A 22,254-nucleotide genomic window follows, 5' to 3' on the forward strand; every position below is an offset into this window, starting at 1 on the left:
GTGTGGCAGCCCAACAGGGTTTATGTACCCCGTTAGTTAGCATGCTCTATTAGACTGTCACAAGTGGTATGTCTAATTCAGAGATCTTGTTACGAGCCCCCAATCTTGTAAGTGATTTCAACCCGGCACTTCACCTAAGTCAATGCCTAGCGTGTGATGCACAGCTGAAACCCTTAATTAATTATTTGTGTCTATAAGTTATTTTATTCTGAACGATGTACCACTTATATCACGCCCCTCTTTTACCCCGCCCCCCCACCCACCCTGGTCACACTGAACCAGGAATCAGGCTGGTTTGCAAAGTTATAAATATTTATTTATATATTCAGTAAAAGAAAACTTTATTGAAGGGACGTCATGGTTAGGTTGCATAACTAAAAACCTGTTCAATTCACTAAAAAAACGTTACCCGAACATTATGGCTCAACATAAAACCGAAAAACCCTTGAAATTCGCCAGTTATGGTAAGCTTAGCAACCATAACTCGCACAACCACTGTGCACTGCTACGACTAACACCCAAGACATCAAACATGACATCACATGTGTCATTGATGACATCACTGATGACATCACATGTCTGGCTCTCCCTTTTTTCCTTTACTGACATATCTAGGCCACATGCTTTTCTTCATTAACAGTCAGGAATTAAACATTGAAAAGGTACTATATATGTACACTTATCCTTCAAGTATTCTTACAGTAATTCCCTTACGGTCCAGTCAAATAATGTGAAACATATGCACAGGGTAAGTAGCAGCTTTTAAGCAGAGCAATCATTTCTCTGCATAAAGGTAATCAGTTAGGTTATGAACACTTTCTGCTACTACTGCTGCTGCTTTTTTCCCTACTTCAATTTCCTTGTATATACTCATATTTGTATGTGTTGTTGTCTCTTTGGGTTTTGTCTGTAATAATGCAATTATGTAGTAAGTGGGTTTTATTAGCTACTTATTTCACTGTATGCAAAACACTAATTAGAAAGCAGTTATCATTTCATTATTCAACAAGTCAAGATTATGAATAGTGCACCTTCATCATGTATGCTACACAGAAGAGCAATGTTTCTGCATGAGTAGCTTAGTATACTGGATAGAACTTCGTAATGGAATGGTTTTTGTATCAATGCATTCCTTATTGCACTAATTACTCATGATATTTATTCCAATGACCCTTGACACTTTTTTATCCACATTATAATAAGAATCCCTTGTACAGACTTTTCATGAAAAGTAAATGTACATGTGCACATGTGATGTCATCAGTGGTGTCATCAATGACATTTGTGATGTCATGTTTGATGTCTTGGGTGTTAGTCTTAGCAGTGCACTGTGGTGGTGCGAGTTACGGTTGCTTAGCTTACCATAACTGGTGAATTTCAGGGGGTCTTCGGTTTTACGTTCAACCATAACGTTCCGGTAACAAAGTTTTTTTTAGTGAATTAAATAGGTTTTTAGTTGCACAACTTAATCACAACGTCCCTTTAACAACGTTTTTTTTACTGAATTTGATAGGTTTTAAGTAGCACCACTTACCTATAACATCCCTTTAACAAAGTTTTTTTACTAAAGGTCCCCGTTTCGGGTAGTGGCACGTAACCATAATGTAAAGATGACCAGAACCAGTCTTAGGGGGGGTGAGCCAGCCGACGGGCCGGGGCACCACGCTCCCCAGGGCGCCATTAGCTCCCCGCCACGCCAGCTCGGGGTACTCTTTCAAGTACTCTGTGAAGCTGGCGTAGCGGCAGAAGGCACCGCAGACACCCAATGCGCCCCTCTGCCGCAGGCGCCTTAACCAAGAAAGGGGACCGTTAGCCCCACGCCAGCTCGGGGGAGTCTTTGAATGGCTCCCCCAAGCTGGCATAGTGGCGGCAGGCACCTCATTGTTAGTCAATGTGTCTGCAACAGCAGAGCGCATTTAGGAACAATAGGGTGCTAATGCACCCTATTAATAGAATTACCTCCTTCCCGGAGGAAGGAGGTTTAAAAAAAAATACACTCCGTAGCCACGGCCCCTGTTGACCAGGGGTGCGCGGGTAGGGGGAGGCGCCAATTCGCCCAGGCCAGTGCTGCCCCTAAGGCCGGCCCAGCACATGACCATATACTGGCGCACAGCACGGTGATGTGTCCGAGAATCCGTACACACTTAATAATAAGAACTATCCCGCATGGACAGTGCGGAAGTACATTTTTTACTGATGTAGGAACTGTCACCTTGAACATTTCCCTTGCACAGCTCCAACACCTATTCGTAGTGAGCCATTAACAATGTAGCACACAGTACATACTTTTAGCAAAAATAGTATTTATCTGAAAACGACATGAGCTAAGGCCATCCCAACTCCCCAAGAAACAGCAGCACTGCTGTAATAAAGGAGCATGAGAAACACTGACCCTACCTTTGAAAGAACACACGCACAACATTTTACCCCGTCCGCCTAGCCTCCGATATTACTGTTTGGTCCCTCTTTGCTCATTTCCGTCCGCAACTTTCCTTCTTAGCTGTCCTTCCAAAAAAAAGCCATCTGTAAACAAATGAAATGTTCCTGTAAGAACCAACTTTCACAGTAAAAAAAAATGCATACAAAACAAAATCCTTTTCCAACATGGCCGCCATAGAAAGGAAAGGCGGTTGTTCCATACATGGCCCCTCTTCGCTTTCCATGGCAGCCTGCAAATTGCACAAAGGAAACGCTGTTAACATATTACCACCAGCACTTTTGTACTCCATTTCAAATGTATCGTAATGTCGAACAACTTTACCACAAAGCCAGTCCCAGGTGGACATGGCCACTGTAATCCTATCTTTTCTCCCTTCTGGTCATGACCAGTAGCCACATTGTGCGGATCATGACCTTATTCCATGACCCCGGCATTCTGCCCAGTCCCCATGGCTGCGCCTACCCCTCAGTCAATAAATGTATACCGCAATGTTTTTTAACTACATTACGAAACGTGTGTAATATGAAAACACTCCCACATCTCGTCACATAACCAACCCTAGTGATATTGAACACCTTTCTGGATGACGTTCCTCTCCAGCATAGCCAAATGCACCCATAAGCACCTACGTGCCATGACGCAGAACCTGCAAATGAACACACCGCGATGCAGAACGTACCACGTTACATTTTTAAATAATAAACTGTTTTTTAAAGGAAAACATTAACACTTTTAGAATTTGTAAAGTAATTTGATTTTACAATAAACTGTCCGAGACCATCAGACTATTCCCATTTTCAATGAAATAGTAACTTTGTTTGTTCCGTCATCATCGAAAATGTTAATCGTGAGCCACACGTTGATCTTTTCGCATACACAAAGTATTCGGTTTCGATAAAGCAACCGCTTCGGTCGCACAGTGATTTCCAAGATGTCGGCATGAACTTTGGACTACACCACCATAAAAGTTATGTTACTCCTAAAGACCACTCCAGTGTATGGACAAATGGTGCCGGGCCGGTCGTCCCACAATCGAGTCACGCTTAGGCAGCCAGTCACGAGTACGTGCATGTGGCGTCCAAAGAACCCATCACTTGGCACTGGAATCCATGGCAATCACAGTATGGTAGAATGTAGCTGTTCGGAAAACGTAACAGAAAATACGTATCAATACCCAACGTTTACCAAACAATTGCAAAAAACACAAAAAGAATGTGGAAACTGATACACAAATCGATGTGGTCATACATGACATTTTAAAGAAATGATAGTGTTGCACATCGGTGAACCTAATCATAGCCTACAATTGGTGAGAATCTGCATTCTCCATAACGTTAAAAAAAAAAAATTGACAGCTACACAGAAAGATAGTACCTCAGTTATAATGCCAAAATTACTGTTCTGGTAATAACAAATTAAAACGCGTTCTGGTGTAGAGTCGTCAAAAGTAAACTTACACGATATTTACCGTCTCCATTGTCTTCGTTATAACCCAGACAGCGAGGTACTTGCAGCAAAGAATCTTCTCCAACTGATATTACATGTGTTTTACAAATGTTTTGAATACATAACCTTATCAAATTGTATTTTTCCCAAACTTGCACTCCCTGCATTCTTACTGAATTTTTCCCTTTCGCTCAAGGTCAAAAAACAATTGACCCTTATGGGTTCAGCTCGGATGCGTGGGCCTACTGAGCTCGCAACCACAAAAGCAAAGCAAGTGACCTTCGCTCAGAAGGCAAATACATTCTGACTTTTCAACAACATGTGTCAACCCATTCATGAGAAGTGGTACTCCCATACACTTGCAAACCCGCTCTTTCCATCAAACACTGCGGGTGGCTGCCTCAGATTTCAAACTCTACGACGCTATTTACCATATGACTTAGATGACAAGAAAACACCACTTTTGCCTTCCTGCTCCACATCCCATCCCAGCCTCATTAACCCTCACCATCCGTTACAATATTTCATAAGTTTAACAAGTGCATTGTTGTGTTGTTTTATATGTGTTACCGCCGATGTCCGCGTACCCCAAAACACGAATAAAACATGGCGGGCGCAGCGACAGAATCTGATGCACTTCACGCCGTTCAACACCCAATCAGTGAATGCGCCACATGTCCGCGAACATGACGCTACGGATTAGCCAATCGGTATCTTTTTTTTTAAATAATTCTGTTTATTACGTTTTAGGAACATAAACAACAAGACAAACATGAATCAAAGGTATACATCAGATCATGGTAGCAAGGCAGTTTTCAAAAGGCAAAAGAAACCCAGTCGGGTCAGGAGCCATCAGGCATGTGTGGGATAGGGCAGGTAACCAATGTTAACAACTGTACATGTCTATTTTCAACGGCAGATTTCAGTTAGCGTCCAACCAATTACCCCATATTTTCCCGAATTTGTGGGGGCAACCCCGTGCATTATAAATCCGGCGCTCCGCGGCCGCGCATCTGTCCAGCTCATTGCTCCAGCGGTTCACGGATAGAGGGTCGGCAGAGCCCCAGCTAGCCGCGATCAATCTTTTGCTTGCCCCCAATGCCAGTGTCAGAAATATTTTCTCATATTTCGAGAGGTCCACTTCACCTCGGATTCCCAGCAGTATCATTTTGGGGTCCCTGGGGATTGTTGTCGCCAGGGTGTCTGCGATCTTGTTGATACAGCTCTCCCAGAAGACCTGTAAGACTCGGCAGTCCCATAACATATGGTAAAACGTGGCGGGTTCTGTTTTGCACCTGAGGCATGTCCCGTCTTCCAGTCCCCCCCATTTGGCCATGTCAGTGCGTGAATAGTATGTGCGGTGGAGGATCCTCAGTTGTATAAGCCTGAGCTTGGAGTCTATGCCTATTTCTCTAGGGGACATCAATGCCTCTACCCAGTCTTCTGGTTCCATTTGACCTATGTCCTTTTCCCATTTTTCCTTGAGCCCATCTAGCTGCGTCGCCCCAAAGGAGTTGAGAGCTTGATAGAGCGTGGAAGTGACCTTGGTGTCAATGTGTTGTGAAAGGATGTTGGTATCAATGGGGGTACAGGGGGGTATAGTTGTCGTATCAGGGAATTGTGTGCGGATGGCGTGGGCCAGTTGCGCATGTCGAAACCGGTCCATGGGTGCAAGGTCGAATCGCTCTTGCATGGTCTCAAAGTCAAGGAGGTGGCCGTCCTGTATCACATGCGCTAGTGTATGTATCCCTTTCACGCACCAGTGGCCGAAGGGGCCCATCTTAACAATTTCCGGGAGGAGTGCGTTGTGCCATAGGGGTTGGGATAGTGTCGGTTTACCTTTCCAGCCTATTAATTTGTGCGTGTCCCGCCAGGCCCGGCTAATGTGGCGTGTCATTTTGGGTAACAACGGAGGTTGGTCGTGGGTGGCGTACAGAATCTGTAGTGGGGTTAGTGGGGTCATGCTCTCTATTTCAAAGCGGATGTGGGGGAGTGTGGGTTCTGCGTGTATCCAGTCGTTTACCACCCCAATCTGGGCTGCAAGGTAATAGGTGCGTATGCATGGCAGACCGATGCCTCCCTCCCACACTGATCGCTGTAGCGTTTCAAGGGCGATCCTGGGTTGTTTCCCTCCCCACAGCAGAGTGCGAAGGCGTCTGTCTATGAGTGCAAAGGTGTCTCGGGGGATGGGAAGGGGGGCGTTTTGAAGTACATACAACAGTCTGGGTAGGGTCAACATTTTGAATAGCGCCGCTCTGCCCATTAGTGATAGTGGGAGTGATTGCCAGTGGGAGGTGTCCCTATTGAACCGGTCAATTATTGGTTGTAAGTTGAGTTGCAGGAACCCACCCAGTGTCGGGTCGAGTCTTATGCCCAGGTATTTGAGTTCTCTAATGGAGACGTGATATGGGCAGGATTCAGGGATCGCAGACTCGTTTCCCTTGACCGGGAAGTAAATGGTTTTGGTTTCGTTAACCTTAAGGCCTGCAAAGCGCTGGTATTCACTAAGGATGCGGGAGACGATCGGGCAGGATGTGCGTGGGTTACTGAGGTATATGAGGAGGTCGTCCGCGTATAGGGAAAGTCGGTCCTCCCCACTCCCCCGGCCAGGCAAACCCTGACCAATTAGTGTTATTCCTAAGCTCAATTGCGAGAGGTTCTATGGCCAAAAGAAAAAGCAGCGGGGAGAGGGGGCACCCCTGTCTCGTACCACGACCCAGGGGAAATGATCGGGAATATCTGCCGTTCACCCTTACCGTGGTCTCCGGTTGTGCATACAGGAGTTTAACCCACGATATAAACGTCTGCCCCAAGTTCATCCGAGCCATGATTGCCCACAAGGCCTCCCATTCTACAGAGTCAAATGCTTTTTCAAAGTCCACTGCCAGGAGGGCCAATGGGGCTGGTATTTCCTTAGCTCTGCTCAGCGCCAACTGGACTCTGCGCAGGTTCATGCGGGTGGATTTGTTGGGCATGAATCCGCATTGGTCGGGGTGGACCAGGGCCTCTATGACTTGCAGCAGTCTGTTGGCTAGTATTTTTGCGAGGACCTTGGCTTCGCCGTTGATTAAGGATACTGGGCGATAGGAGGCACATTCCTCCGGGGGTTTCCCGGGCTTATGTATGACGATTATGCATGCCTTCCTAAGGTCCGGGGGGAGTGCCCCCAGCTCTCTGCTGCGTAGAAACATACGGTGCATGTGGGAGGGCAATGACCCGCCAAGGCATTTCCATGTTTCTGTAGGGAACCCATTAGGACCCGGGGTCTTCCCAGGTTGGAGCTGTGCGAGCGCCTCTTGCACCTCGGTGACAGTGATTTCGGCATTCAGGAGGTCTGTTTGGCGCTGGGAGAGCTTCGGGATCTCGATCTGGTCAAGGTAACATGCGGGTTCGGAAGACTGTCTCTCGGCCGGTGGAGTGTAGAGTTTCTCATAGTAGGCGGCGAATGCCGCAACAATGTCCGAGTCGTCTGTGAGGAGCGTTCCGTCTGGAGATATTATTGCCCGCACATGTCCCCTGGCCTGTTCGCGCTTTTCCAACCAGGCCAGTGTCTTATTCGCCTTGTCGCCTCGTTCGTAGATTTGGCTCCGGACTAACTGATGGGCTATTCGTGCATTGTCTAGAGCCAGGTTGCGAAGGGCCTCTTGTGTTGTGATCAGCTCCTCCTTCGCTTCTTGGGTGCCGTGTTCTAGGGTTCGCCGTTCGCACTCCAGGACACGTGCTTCTGCCTCTTTGATCTTTTGGGCTTGTCGTCTTTGGTAGGCCGAAACTTCCGAGATAGCCTCTCCGCGGAGGACAGTCTTATACGCCTCCCAGAGTGAGATCGGGCAGTCCACTGATCCTTCGTTGTTTTCAAAATATTCTGTTGTCTTCTTTTCCAGTTCCTCCGCAATTTCGGGGAGACGTAGGTGATACGTGTTCAGGCGCCAATTACGATCCGGACCACGGCCGGAGTTCTTCATGGACAATAGGAGCGGAGAGTGGTCGGAGATACCTCTTGCGAGGAATTCCGCATCGAGGAGCCTGTGCTGTATATTGCGGGGGATGAAGGCATAATCGATTCTGGAGAATGACTTATGGACGCCTGAGAAGAAGGAGAACCCAGCCACGTTGTGCGTCCGTCATACCCAGTGCTTCGGCGAACATGGCGAGTGGTGTGGGGGTAGGGCAAGTGCCTGACCTCCTGTGAGATCTATCGACTGCAGTGTTCATTACTTCATTAAAGTCCCCGCCAATCACCCATACATCGGCCTCATCTTCTAGTAATCGGCTCTGTAGCTCGGAGAGTAGTTCTTTCGTTAGTGAGGGAGGTGTGTAAATTGCAGCGAGGCCCCATTTCTCGCCCCAGATGTCAGCCAGTATCATGACATAGCGGCCCCGGGGGTCGGTCTTGACCTTCTTGACCTGCAGGGGGACTCGCTTGTGAACCAGGATCATCGTGCCCCTGGCTCCCGTTGTGAATCCAGCCTGGTAGGCGTGGGAGTAGTTGGATCTTTTGAAGAAGTGTGTGCTCGTACCAAGCAGATGTGTTTCGTTTAAGAGGGCTATATCGGGCGAGTGACGATTAAGGTACTGGAGCACTAGTCTTCGCTTTATGCTGGAGCCGAGGCCGTTGACGTTCCAGGAGAGCACAGGTATCTTGTTGGAGTCCATTCTATCTGCGTGGGGCGCATATCTGGACATCGAGGATCAATGGTAGTCTTGTGCACTCGAGAGATGTATGGCGTTGTGTTTTCGGGGGAGACGTCCGGGGGTCGTCTCGGGTTGGTATATCTGCTGCCCGGATGATGATTATGTCTGTGATCTTGCCCACAGATTGTGTTTGATTCCTTTGCCAGTGCTACGATATGACTCGCCTTCTTGTTTCTTGATTCGGTTTCTTTACAGTCCTTGAATTCCCCCCCACCCTGTACTTCCCCCCCAACTGGGAGCACCTGTCGCCCAAACATTGAACTTATAACTTTATAAACTTCTTCGGGATAACCCGGCTGTGATAACGCGCGCGCAGCTTTAGGGGGCGTCGGCCGCTAGGTGCTCATTTCCATTCTACCAATCTGCAGTTTGGTCCCTTCAGTACCGGGTATTCATCCTTTTCCCGTAGGAGTTCTTGCCGCGTCGTCTTCCGCATCGGACGGGGGGTGAGGGGGCGAGGGTCTCCCAGGTCGGGGTTGCTGCGCGGGTGGGCCCTGTAGCACGCGTCTCCCACTGGGGTCCGTGAGGACATGAGTTTCAAGCCAGTCCCATGCATCTTTGGGGTTGTAAAATAAGTGAGTAGCGCCCTCATACTGGACTTTTAGCAATGCCGGGAAGAAGAGGGCATATTTGATGGATAGTGACTGGAGCTTCCTCTTGACGGAGTCAAAGGACTGGCGGGCTTTTTGGACTTCTTTCGTGTAGTCAGGATAGAAGCCGACCTTGTAGCCGTTGTACGTGATCGGGCCCATGGCCCTTGCCATTTGTAGGATCGCATCACGGTCGCGATAATTCAGTAGGCGTGCAATCAGTGTTCTGGGCGAGGCACCCGGTGTTGGTCGGCCGGTGGGGACTCTGTGTGCCCTTTCCACCGAAAAGAATTTGGATAGCTTCTTCGGGGCAAAGATATGAGTGAGCCAATCTTCTAGGAAGAATTCTGCGCTGGGGCCTTCCTCTTTCTCTGGTATACCGAGGATCCTGAGATTATTGCGTCGCGCCCTCCCCTCACTGTCTTCGGCGCGGTTTTCCAGTTGGGTCACTTTTTGGGTAATCACGGTGAGCTGTTGTTCCATGCGATGGACCGCATCTTCAGTGTTAGACACCCTCTGTTCCGCTTCCCCCACCCTGGTCGACAAGTTGCGGAGGTCCTGGCGTATAAGGGACACCTCAGAGGATAGGCCACCTATTTTTAGTTCCAAGGACGTCCTCGAGTCCCCAATCGCTTTCATAAGATCTGACAAAGAGATAGAAGGGTCTCTGAGTTCTCCAGGGTTACTCTCTTCTTCTGGGGGTTGAGGTTCGCGCGGGGGCGGGGCCCCCACGGTGAAGAGATCCATCTTGCTCTGTAGTGTTTGCCTCTTGGTTTTCTCCTTTCCCATGCTTCGGTCGGGCTCTATGTCGTTGGGATCTGGCTGCTCTCCCTCGGGGCAGACGGGTGTGTATAGGCCGCGCAAGGTGCGCACTGCGAGCCGCCGCCAAAGTTGCTTTTGGTATGGCCGCAGTGTCGTCGCTCAGCCTCGCTTAGTGGCTTGGTGTATAGTAGGGATGACGTGGGGAGGACTGTGCCCCTTTTCTACCGCCGTTATGGGCAGGCCCACGCCTGTTTCCACTACATAGGGTGGCCCTCCGTGAGTACTGCGTTTCGGGCGATGGTTTAAGCCACTCGGGGCGGTCCCAAGAGAGGGGCAGGGCAGTTCCGCCGTTTACGCCAGGTCTTAAGGTCCACCATGGACCGGGGGGGGGGTTCCCCACCCTCTCAGTGTGGCTGCGTTTGTGGCTCATGGGTCTATGGTGCAGCTGTGCTCTGTGTCCTCTTGCAGCAGGCTGGTTGCCAAAAGGGGGTCGCGGGGGGGGAGCAAAGCAAACATCCACCCCCCACACCCGTGTACCTTGCCGCGGGTGCCTCTGGTTGCAGCTTGTCCTCCTTCAACGGGGGAGCGCAGCTTTGGGCTCGTGCTGCCGCTCGACCCCGGGTATTGTAGTCTTGCCGATGAGGGGGCGGCACTGGGAAGGCTGGCGATGCAGAGTCACTAGTGGATCGGGGGGTGTGTGGGCAGTCGGCGTCTCGCCCGGAGAGCGCCGCGGGACCTTGATCCAAGCGTCGGCCTCGCCTGGGAGTGCAGCGACAGCAGCTCTAGTGGGTCCGCCACCGTTGGCGGGCGGTTGAGGCGAGATTGGTTCTCGTGGAGTGGAGAAAAATCAGGATAATAGTAGCGGCCGCCGGGAGCCGTTGAGTTTAGTCCCGCATGCGTTGCGCGCGCATGCGCAGTCCTCGCCAATCGGTATCTTGTCCGCGGAGCGAACAGGGAAGTGTGTCCACAGAGCGGACATAGATATCACTAATTTTTTCAGATGTACCTTTTGGTCATTTTAAAGAAAAGTACTGGACGGATTGGCACCAAATTTACAAAAGCACGCTTTCGGGACCAAGCTCCTGCCGCAAATTTGGTGAAAATCCGTCCAGCCGTTTGGGCTGTAGACGTGCGCACATTTTTTCCCCCATTCAGTCTATGGGAAAAAAATATGTTTTGGGACCCCCCTGTAACTTTTCCCCCCCTGGACCAAACATCACTAAACTTTGCAAAAACAATTCGGAGTGGCCCATATACTTTATTTGCAAAGTTTGGTTAGGATTCGTCCAGGGGGAGCGGAGTTATAAGCCGCACAAAAAGTGCTGTTCCTATGGAAACAGCAACTTAACCATAACTACACGGCCACTACAGTGGCCGTGTAATACACAATATAATCATACTATTTTTAATGGGTGTACAATGATCACCAATAGGGTGGTGTCACACTAAACAATCTCTTTAATCACAAGGAGTAATGATGGGCAAAAACGATGCAGCACGGAAATAATACTTTTATGGGTTTGTTCAAATCAAATGGCAGTGTGATTACTACTTCCCCTGCACACTCTTCAATCCCCCCAATATGCAATATGAAGAAATAGGAGGAGAGAGAACAGGTGTCAGTAATGCAGAATTCAGGCAAATATATCAATCCCCATTTCCCCCAGCAAACACAAGAGAGAAACAGGAAGGATTGCAAACTTGTCAAAAATGGGTTTAAAGTTGGCTTTGAATGAATGAGGTAAAACACTGAAAATGGTTGAATTCACTGAAATGGTTGAAATTCTAATGGGAGCCGCTTTGTATGGTATCAGACAAACACTAGCAATGATTTGAGAGTAAAAAGCAAGTTGAAAACTTAATTTTGAGGTCGCGTGCAATGAAAAGCTATTTTACACCAAAACCGCATCTCAACACCTTATAGTTTTTCCGCAATCGCGCTTGCCGCACGCGGAAAAGTTTGCCGCAAATTTTTCATTTGGCTAAAATCTATAACGTGTAAAATAGCTTTTCATTGCACCCGACCTCAAAATTAACTGGCACGCAGCCCCGATCCTCAGGCAGCTCTCTTGCCAGAAAGCTCTCCGGCTCTCATGCAGCAAAAAACAGTAACCAAGAATTCAAGAGCGTCCCAATCCATTCATATATATGGGGAGGGTCCGGACTGCCTCCTGGCACTTAGACATGCAGTACCCCAGCCATCATCTGCAATGGGCCATGCAAGGATGGGGAAGCAAAATGCCCTTGGCCGTGCTTGGTCCATTGGGCATGCGCGGCTGGGCTACAAACTGTCAAAGGGAAACTTTGCTTCCCATTGACAGTTCTAGGCAGCCCAGGAATACTCCATCAGCTGCAACAGGCAGCTGAGGGTGCGCTCCTGGTTTGGCGTGGCTACTCCATGATGGGCGAGGGTTCTGGTGGGTGGACACCTCTTACCCATTATAGACAAGCTGCCACTGTATGGTTTATACCAGCATACGCTGTAAGGGTCTTGGCAATACTGAGTGCCATACATTGGGGAAGGGTCACTATCCCAAGCGATAGTGATCCCTCTCGAGGACTATAGGCTAATAGCACTGAGTGGTAATAGCAATATGGGTTTAGGGTTGTGGTGAAGTAAAAGTAAATGGTAAAACCTGTTAGTAAATGACATTTTTTAGCTGTATTATTTCGTGCATTCAATTTGATGCTACTTGTCACATTTAATGTTTAGGGACAAAATAGGAACTATGACGTTTGTTCGAATTTAACTGGTTATATCAAGTTTTCCGCTTTTTCCCCTCCACGGCACCTCACTCTCAAACAACCCTCTTTCTATTTACTTAACACAAACACACGTCTTTCCTTTGTTGCAGTTAAAAAAAACACCAAAATGTAATTCAACCTGCTTGTTAGTCGAACAAAGTGGGGAATGCCATAAAATATACTTGGAGAGAGGGGATTGCCTTGTTGGAAGAAATCCTGCTGGGAAATTGCATGGCTGTTTCTTGAGTTCAGAGAAATGATTTCTGGTGTCTCTTTGTCTGCTTCTAAAATCAGAATTCTTGGATTGGGGTCAACACCACTAGTTACTGATTGCATTCTGAACATCCGGGTTGGCTCAGTTGAGGTTCATAATGGCTTGCATGTGCTAATTACTTCTATGTGAAGAACGCTTTCTGCTGATTCATGCAGCAATTTGCACATGTTACATTTTTTAATGGCTCTAATCCCCTTTGGTAATTAGGATTAGGAGTAAATTTGAGTATGGACATAGTGAAAAACAAATATGCTTGCCTCTTTGTCCAGGTAAATTAGTGCTGTGCTCGACACATTCTCTGAGATTCTGATGAAAAAACATCTGGTGCGTCAACGGAGGGAACATAATAACTATTCATCAATCCTTCTTCTTTTTTTTTGCCTACATTTTTCAAGGTTGTGTGCGGGCCTTTATCGGAAAAAAAGAAGCATAAAGATCTGTATTCTTGTTCGCTTTTCACATAATGAGCTCTCAGATATTCTGGGGGCCGGACCTGAACAGAGTGAAGTTTGACGTGAAGTTCACAGAAACCATCAACCAGTGCATGCAGGTACCTAACAAGCTGCAGATTCTGGAACAGTCCACCTCTCAGGTCGATGGGGTAGCAGCAGATGACCAACCCCTTTCTTTTCAGATGCGCATCCCTGAAAGAATATCCCTTGCAGGTAATGCAATACGATCAGTCCCATTAAAGATTGTGTATTTCATAATGCTTTTTGTTTTTCAATAATACATTGTGTTATTTGGGTTTTATTCATGATGCACAGAAGAACAACCGGGAAAGAAGATCTGTGAACTCTCAAGTCTGATAGATGGTGGATAGGCCTCATCATAAATTGGGTGGTAATTCACTTAGAGTTGGCACCAAACTGGTTTACTTTTAGCACTTGGTCCCACCGATTTAATGCATGATAAAAAGTGGGCTAACAGTGGTGGTAGTCTCCATTTTTGGAGTCCATAGAACTTCATGAACATTTTGGAGAATTAATTATGAGCTTTAATTCTGCCTACTCTGCCACTTCACGTCCAAAGTCAGAATTCAGTGGTTCAGTAAAACTGGCAGTAATCCAATTCCTGCTTACCCAAAATCTCTTTCATTATACATCAATTTATTCAACCATCAAATTCATTTTAATCTCGAAACATCTATTCAGCTATTCAATACCGCTCTGTTACATGCATATATACAATTCTCAACCATGCAACATTTAGATAAAAAAATAAAGGCAACAATTCACTGTAGAAAATACATATCTCATATCACCTCCATTTCATCCACAACATTTCTATAATGTTGTATCCCACAATTTCTCTAGTACCAAATAAATGAAGAGAAAACAAAACATAAAACCCTAACACCAATGTGTTATTTTCTTTTGAAAAAGGGCGATAAAACAAAAAAAGTATACATGAATCATAAATATAAAAGACACATACTCTTTCTAAGATCATAGATATGTGACACAGTGCACACATCTTATCAAATATCCAAAATGTTTCCATCATGATACAATGAATGTGGAAATTCAATATGGAATAACACATTATTCTTTGAAATATATTATTTCTCTCTAAATTAAAACCTTTGTTTATACTCCAATTGTCATTTAGACTTGGGGGTAAACTGCACTGTGTTCTTCATTTGCCAATGAATCTGAAGGTACAGCCGATCATCAAACCTGTCTTGGTGAATCTAAAATGAACCAACAGAGAAGCCAATTAGTTTCTCTTCTGATATTGCTGATAACATGTTAAATATAGCACATCTAGGCAGAGGACAAATACCTTCAATCCAATTCTTGCCAGAAATAAGTGGCAATAACTGAATTATCAACAAAAATGTCCTGCAACACTGATCTCGTAAGGAGGCCCTTATTCATTTATTTATTATGCAGTTTTCTTTCCCATAAAAAAATCAGGATTTGCTGAGTCATAGAAAATATTACTAATAATGTCACATGATGCACAAAGATCTACTATAAATTTAAAAAAACAACAAAAGCCACCAAATAACCTCAACCTCAACCACTATCCCTAAACCACCAAACTGACAAACTACCAGAACCATCGTAGATTATGCCTTTCATTATGAAACAGTGCTCTACCACTTACCTTCATTGGACCCAAGACGGCCAACCTGACCCCACAAAGAACATTCTCAGCTTCTTCAAATATGAAGGCAACAAGGCAGAATCTTTGGCAGTCCAGCCCCCAAGTAAGAAATAACCTGGGCCAGTCTCAAAATCTCAAAAACTCAAACAGGAGGCCAGAACCAGATGTTTCCTCATCAACTCCCAATCTACTGCCAAAAATACATCTGACATCTATGATCTCCTTTGCAGTAATAAAATAGATTTCATTTTCATCACAGAAACCTATATCTCAGATGACCACTCTGAAGTTATCCTCATCAATAACTTTATTTGGCCATTGGGCCATCAAAGTAAGTACAACAAAAATGTACAACATATGAGCAATTACAATTCTCTAAATTGCCAACAGTATTTTCTGGGGTTGTGAGAGCAATGTCCATGTCCCCAGGGCCTTAGATGCCATCGACTCGCCCTGCCTCGGAGAGTTCTAATCTGTTAGTCCGGTAGTCATACTTTCCTCATCCATAGGCATTCTCACAAACTATTTTCCCCAGTGGAATTGTATTAGGTCCAGAAAGCAACTGGTATTGTGGCCTGGCTCCGAGGGGATAGACATTGTTATTGTAGGAGGAGGTACTGATAACGATTAGGCTGCCCGTTGGTGCACTGCTCCTCTTTCCAATTCCCAGGATGCCATTGGCCACTCTTTTTCCCCTCAAATTAATTTGTATGGTATTGAAGGTGCTTCCCCCCAGGCCTTGTAATTGTGTGCAATCTACAATATCTTCTTGTATTAGAGATGCACAGCCATACACCACTCTGAGCCAATGGGTGCACTTGTTAGTTAGCGATTACCGTTTTTCCAGGGAGGCAGTATCAGGGTGTCTATGCAAACAAATCAATCCCCCTTTAGTGGGCACTTTGGTGTTGCCAAATTCTACCCTGTGCCCAATCTGCTGTCTCAGCCCCCAACAGTTGGGTTCACGGGGGACTGATTTAAATTCAGCGTGGGCTGCACCTTTATTTCACTTATAGCTGTGTAGTCTTATCCCCCTGATGTAACTGCCCACAAATTCACAACTCTAGTGGTGGAGCATTCTTATTCCGGGGACTCAGGGTTTGAGGATGGGCACCTGGATTACCTGTTATCAGGGGCCCCATCTCAGGCTGAATGTGTATATGAACAGCATTCCCACCTATTTTATTGGGCACATTGGGATGGAACATCAGGCCACTGTGGGCTTTCTTCACTAGTTGGGGAACCCTTGTGTGCCCCCCATGTTAGGTTGACCCTCCCCCAAATATGCTTACTTTCTTTGCCCTTCCATAATGAGCAGAAGCAATTTATTTAAGGTTGTTCGTTTTTCTACGACAAAATTGCATGTGCATCCCGTTGGGGAATCTGTGTCTCCGACATCAAAAGTGATGTCAGTGGGCATTCTGGGTGACACAAGGGTACAGTGAGGTATAGCGCACAATTGTGACTTGATTGCTGATCGACTGCCACCCCCCTCAAATCTGGTGGCTGGTGATGACAGGAAGATACTAGGCCCAAGTTTCAATAACCTATCCCCTGGTCTCCTGCTAGCAGGGGTTTGATTACTATTGCCTGGGGGTCAGTGTATTCCATCATGTCTGCCAAATTGGCTACAGCAGAACCTGTAGTGGGGAGATTTACAACTATGTCAGACATTTTGCTAACTAGGTCAACAGTACAAGATGCCGAGGCGACATGGTCAGTGGAGTTCTAAAAGGCTTTTGTGGCAAGGACATGGACTGGGCCAAGGATAGGAACAGGAACATAAGACATTGGCTTATTTCCTCTTAGACATTTCATTTTATGAAAGGTCATATCCTTGGTCGTAGCACTGCAGGCAAGAAGCTACTCTATGTTTGTTTGTTTGTTTGTTTATTCATTTATAATGCACACCAGACCCAAGGGTAAAAGGGCACAGCAGATACAAGGATATGGAAGGCTTAGTTAATATGTTAGAGAGTAGGACGCAGTGTCAAGGCAAGGAATACAAGAATAGTAAAACAGTGCAGGAATACAAATATAACACATATAATACATATAATATATAATTTGATGTACAAATATAGTACAACAATGCAGGGAAATGTACATAGATGCAGGAATGGGTCTAACGGTCATAGACATTAGATATCGTTATATTTGAGCAGGTTGATGTAACTAAGTCTGAAATTCTGATAAGGTTGGTTTTCTCTAATAGTGTATGGCAAGGAGTTCCAAAGTTGGGCCGCTTTAACGCAGTAGCTGCATCCACCCATCTTGGAGAGCCTCAATCTGGGTATGGTAAGGCAGTTGGTATTAGATAGTCTCATAGGTCTGGGGGAGGTTCTCCTGTGGATTCTGTCTATAAGATAGATAGGGACCACATTGTTCAGAGCTTTGTGAATCAGGTATGCAGTTTTAAGTTGAATTTTGTTATATGTAGAGAGCCAGTTGTATTGTCGTCTTAGCCCAGAGATGTGTGATCTTTTGGGTATGCCAAGTGCAGCTCTTAAGGCATTATTTTGAAGGATTTGTATCTTCTGGATTATTGATTTGTTAGCACCAATGTATAGGGCATTGCAATAATTGAGCCTGGAAAGGATGAGGGCTCTGGCCAGGATAATACAATTATCATTAGATAGGAAGGGCTTGTCCGTTCTGATGAGCTTACATTTCTAAGCTGTGGTGGAGGCCATGGAGTTCACCTGTTTGGTGAAGGAGACGGAGGAATCAAGGTAGAAGCCGAGGGTCTTGACCTCTTTGGCCACACTGATGAGGTTGCCATTGATTATGAAAGCTAGGTATTCCTGGCCTAGTTTCTTAAAATTAGAGTGGGTCCCCAGGATAATTAGCTCCGTTTTGTCATCATTCAGGCATAGACCATGTGTGGCTATCCATGCCTGGATGATGAGGTGCACCTTAATCACCAAGGCCAAATCCTTAGCGTAATCCCCAGAAAGTGGGAGGAGAATCTGGGTATCGTCTGCATAGTTGATGTAGGTGATACCCAGAAGGTCCAGATTGTCGAAAAGGGGCTTCGTGAAAATATTGTATAGGGTGGGGGAGACACAAGAACCCTGGGGCACGCCACAAGTGATAGGAATGGGGTCTGCTGCTGCTGAGGGGGAGAAAACCCTCGTGGCCCTGTCACTTAAGAAGGATTCAATCCATATTATGGCCTCTTTTGAAAAATGGGCAGCTGAGGTTTGGTGTGTACATAGGACCTTGTGATGCACAAGGTCGAATGCTGCCGAGAGGTCGATAATTGGGAGGAGGGCTGTTTTACCTTTATCTCTTAACTCATCAACCTGTGACTTCAAGTCGATAAGAGCAGTCTCAGTTCCGTGTTGGGGGCGGAAGCCTGATTGACGCACTCCTAGGAGTTTGTGAAGTTCCAAATATTTTTGGATTTGAAGAGAGGCAATCTTGTCAAGTATTTTTTAACAGAAAGGGAACTGTCGTGATGGGATGCTAGTTAGTGGGTATGAGTGGGTCTAGGGATTGTTTTTTTAAGATTCGATGGGACAATGCCGGATGTGAATGAGGCGTTGATGAGTTTGGATATAAAAGGGGCAAGTTCTCTTTTCTCTTTCGGCATCTTTTATAAGCTGTGCTGGGCAGAGGTCACCCTGGCAATTGGAAGGTTTGAGTGAAAGAATTACTTGCTATACCTCTTGGGTGGATATTTTGGTGAAATTGAATTAGGCAATAGGGTTGGGTGGTTTTTCCTTTATATGGAGGTCAGGAGTATTGATGTTGGGGAGAGGGAGATGATTTAGAGATACTTTTTTTAGTGCTATTCTATTTTGAAGGGTGGTTACTTTATTGGACAGGGCCTGTTGTATATCTGAACACCATGTTTTATCCTTGGTGCAGATGTCGGCCGTGGTGATGGGAGACTCTAACTCCTTAAGGATAGTAAACAATTCCTTCATGCTGAAATTAGCATTGGCAATGCGTTTGCTGTAGGAGTTGCGCTTGGCCAGGTAAATTTCCTTTTGTATTGGGAGGACATTTCTGAAAGTTTGGGTTTGTTGGCTACTGATGGGAATAATCTCCAGGCTGATTCACAGCTCCTCTTAAGGAGACATAGGTTTTTAAGATGGGGGGTGAACCATTTATTCAAGTGTGTTTTGGGTTTACTAGGTCTGAGTTTGATGGGAGCAATGATATCAAGTGAAGTTAGCATGACTTTATTATACTCCTTGACAAGAGTTTCTGGGTCTAGGTCATCCTCAAGTGAATTAAGGGTAGGGAGGATTGCTGGAATCACTTTATCCACTGTTATACTCTTTTTGTTCCAAGATGAACAGGGTGGGGCAATAGGAGTCGCTGTGGTGGTAGGTCTAGTAGGTATAAGTACAAAGGACAGAAGGAAATGGTCTGTCCAGGATTGCAGAGATATGGCAGTAATGTTCACGGTGCAATTGTAATCTGCTACCCAATCGAGGGTTCTCCCTTTGTTGTGGGTAGGTCCGGTGATTTTTTCGCATAGGCCAAGTTCGGCTAATATGTTAGCCGTCGCAGTGGCGTGTTTGTCTGAGGGGTCATTGAAGCCCAGGTTGAAGTCTCCCAAGACTCGTAATTGAGAGGTAGTTTTAAGGTTATTGGAGAGAATGTAGAGGTCTTCCTCAAATGACCCAATAGGATTGGGGGGTCTGTAGATGAGGTGAATAGTAAGGATTTGGGATTTAACTAGTGGGAGTTTTGCGGTGAGGACTTCACAGGATTGGGCAGCTTGGGAAGGAGCTAGTCTTATGGCGAGGCTCGATTTGTGGATTATGGCGATACCTCTGCCTCGAGTTTTATCTCTATCCTGCCTAAGTATAGTGTAGCCATCCGGGATTGCTAGGGAGAGCAAAGGTCCTGCCGCTTCATGCAGCCAGGACTCGGTAATGGCGAGAAAGTCCAAGTTATCTGCCAATATAAGGTCGGCTATGTCCATTGCATGGCCTACAAGGGACCTAACATTTAATAGGGCTGCTTAAGTGGGAGGGCAGATGTTGTAGTAGTGGCCAGTGTAAGGATGGGATTTACTTTCCTGGATTTATAAATCATGTGATACTTAGTGTTGGCCTGGGGGTGGTATTTAGGCAGGTTGTGATTATTGTTAGTGGTCTTTAGGCTAGTAGGGAAATTGGTTTTATTATTAGCCATAGATAAGAATCTGGTAAGGATCTGGCTAAAGGCTCGAACAGTTTGCTGAGTCGAGATCGGAGTTTATAATTTCTGTTACTTGGGAGTAGGTTTGGTGTAGGATAGCTCGACTGTCCACTGGAGTAGGAGATGTTAGATGTCATTTTGGGCAGGCTGAATGGGGCTTGTGCATTTGGTGTATCGAGGCACCCTAGATAGGAACAATGGAGCAGAAGTAGGATGCTAGTTGTACAGAGAATGTGGATTGACATATACATATTGCACTTAGGGTTCAAAGCACAGGTGGTAGTGGAATGGGCCATTCTGGAAGTGAACTAGACTTTAGTGTGGGGATAACATGCGAGCCTAAGCATATATTTGCAAGTTAATGTGAAGAGCTACAGACTCAGGCATGCTATAGTTGACATGTGGGCTACAAGTTAGAGAACATGTAGTATAGCATTCGTACTAGCAAGTTACAGCCGCTGACTATAATCTAAGGCAATGCGAATGTGGCTACCATGCGGTTGTATTACCGATTAGAGCAATGATATGCTATACTGACCTTCAATCGTGTCAAAGGGAGGTCTGTATTCAAACTAGTAGCATTGGATCAACTGGTCAGGCAGCCCGAGTAGGCTAGTCTAATATTGGGTTAGCTAGGTATACGATGGGCCTTCTCTAGCCTTCTATTCGCATTGGCCGTAGCTCACTGGGCAATGATCAGTCACTCCAATGCAGTCTGCGATGTCATTGTTGTCGTGGTTAAATAGGGCATCTCCTTCTTTGTTGTTTGTGGCGTTTCCCAGCAAGGGGTTCAGGTCTCCCTCAAGGAACTGATTAATTTAATTGATCAGTTTATAGGCTTCACCAGTGAGCCTGATATGGCTACGGGGAGGCACTTTTGCACTGCCCAAATAGTTTAAAATGCCTGGTGCAGGGGGGATTTTGCATCACAATGTGAAGATCTTGCGCATTGGCTGATTGGGTGTCAGAAAACGATGCATTAAATCATGCAGTGAGGCGCAGGATGAGCCCGTCTCTGACACGAGGGCCAGTGCTGCTGGCGTGTCGGATTGGTACAGGATAGGAAATATGCGGTGATCGGGATTGGGAGCGAGCACAAAGTCACAGTCACGATAAGCAATAAGCAATGCAGTAGATCAGATACCAATTCTTTTCAAGTAACAGATCAATGGCAGTTCATTCCCATTTAGTTCTATTGGTGTTCAAATGGGTCCCCCCTTCATTGCAACCTCACACCTGAAGAAAAATGCTCAATCAAGTGGTAGCTTCTCTTCTTTCCAGGGCATGGAGCACCACCTCATGTGTCCGTATGTGCAGCCCTATTGCACCCGTGGGTGCCAAACACTGTGCAGAGTGCCCAACACCCTTGCCCTTTCCCCCGTGGGCTTTGGGTCCCTGCGTTGTTTCCTGGTGGGCATGACTCCAATGATGGCAAGTCCGGGTATCAAACTTCTACCAGGGTGTGGGACTCCCAGCACTGCGTCCTTCCCCCCGCGGGCTTTACCCTGAGGGCTTTGGGTGCCTGCTTTGTTTCCTGGTGGGTGTGGCTCCAATAAAGGCAGGCTCCAAGGATCAAACTTCCATCGGGGCACGGGACTCCCAGCACACGCGCCCTTTCTGCCCCGGGCTTCACCATTTGTGCTTTGGGTGCCCGCTTGGTTTCCTGGTGGGTGTGGCTCCAATGATGGCAGGCTCAGAGGATCAAACTTCCAGCGGGCGCCCTTTCCCCTGCTGAAGTTATACACAAAGCCATCCGCAGGCTATAACATCAAACTTGCTAACAGAATGGCCAAGAGAAGAGGAGGTTTTGCACTTGTGCGCACTTGTACGCAAAGTTCCAGCAAAATTAACACATCACCTTCTGACAAAAATCACTTCTAATCTGCTCCACCTCATACTGTAACATTCCCTCTCATATCCAGACCACTGTGACAAATCAATTACTGCTCTGCAGTAGTACAGGGATGAATAGTGTCTAAAGAGTCTACTCAACCCCACACTACTACTAAACCGGCAGTGACCCCAATCATAAA

General features: G+C 46.4%; 1 protein-coding gene across 5 annotated transcripts in view; it reads left to right on the forward strand.

The window, feature by feature from the left end:
* Positions 1 to 22,254, forward strand: part of LOC138481133 (mitochondrial fission factor-like) — a 417,374-nt gene that overhangs the window by 133,015 nt on the left and 262,105 nt on the right. For all 5 annotated transcript variants that reach the window (XM_069613052.1, XM_069613055.1, XM_069613056.1 and 2 more), the window contains exon 3: positions 13,345 to 13,614. In XM_069613052.1, the coding sequence (XP_069469153.1) occupies positions 13,413 to 13,614 (202 nt within the window). In that variant the 5' untranslated portion in view covers positions 13,345 to 13,412. The remainder of the gene's footprint in view (positions 1 to 13,344; positions 13,615 to 22,254) is intronic.

The sequence above is a fragment of the Ambystoma mexicanum genome, chromosome 5p (assembly GCF_040938575.1).
Source record: "Ambystoma mexicanum isolate Mex_15411 chromosome 5p, UKY_AmexF1_1, whole genome shotgun sequence".
Taxonomy (NCBI): domain Eukaryota; kingdom Metazoa; phylum Chordata; class Amphibia; order Caudata; family Ambystomatidae; genus Ambystoma; species Ambystoma mexicanum.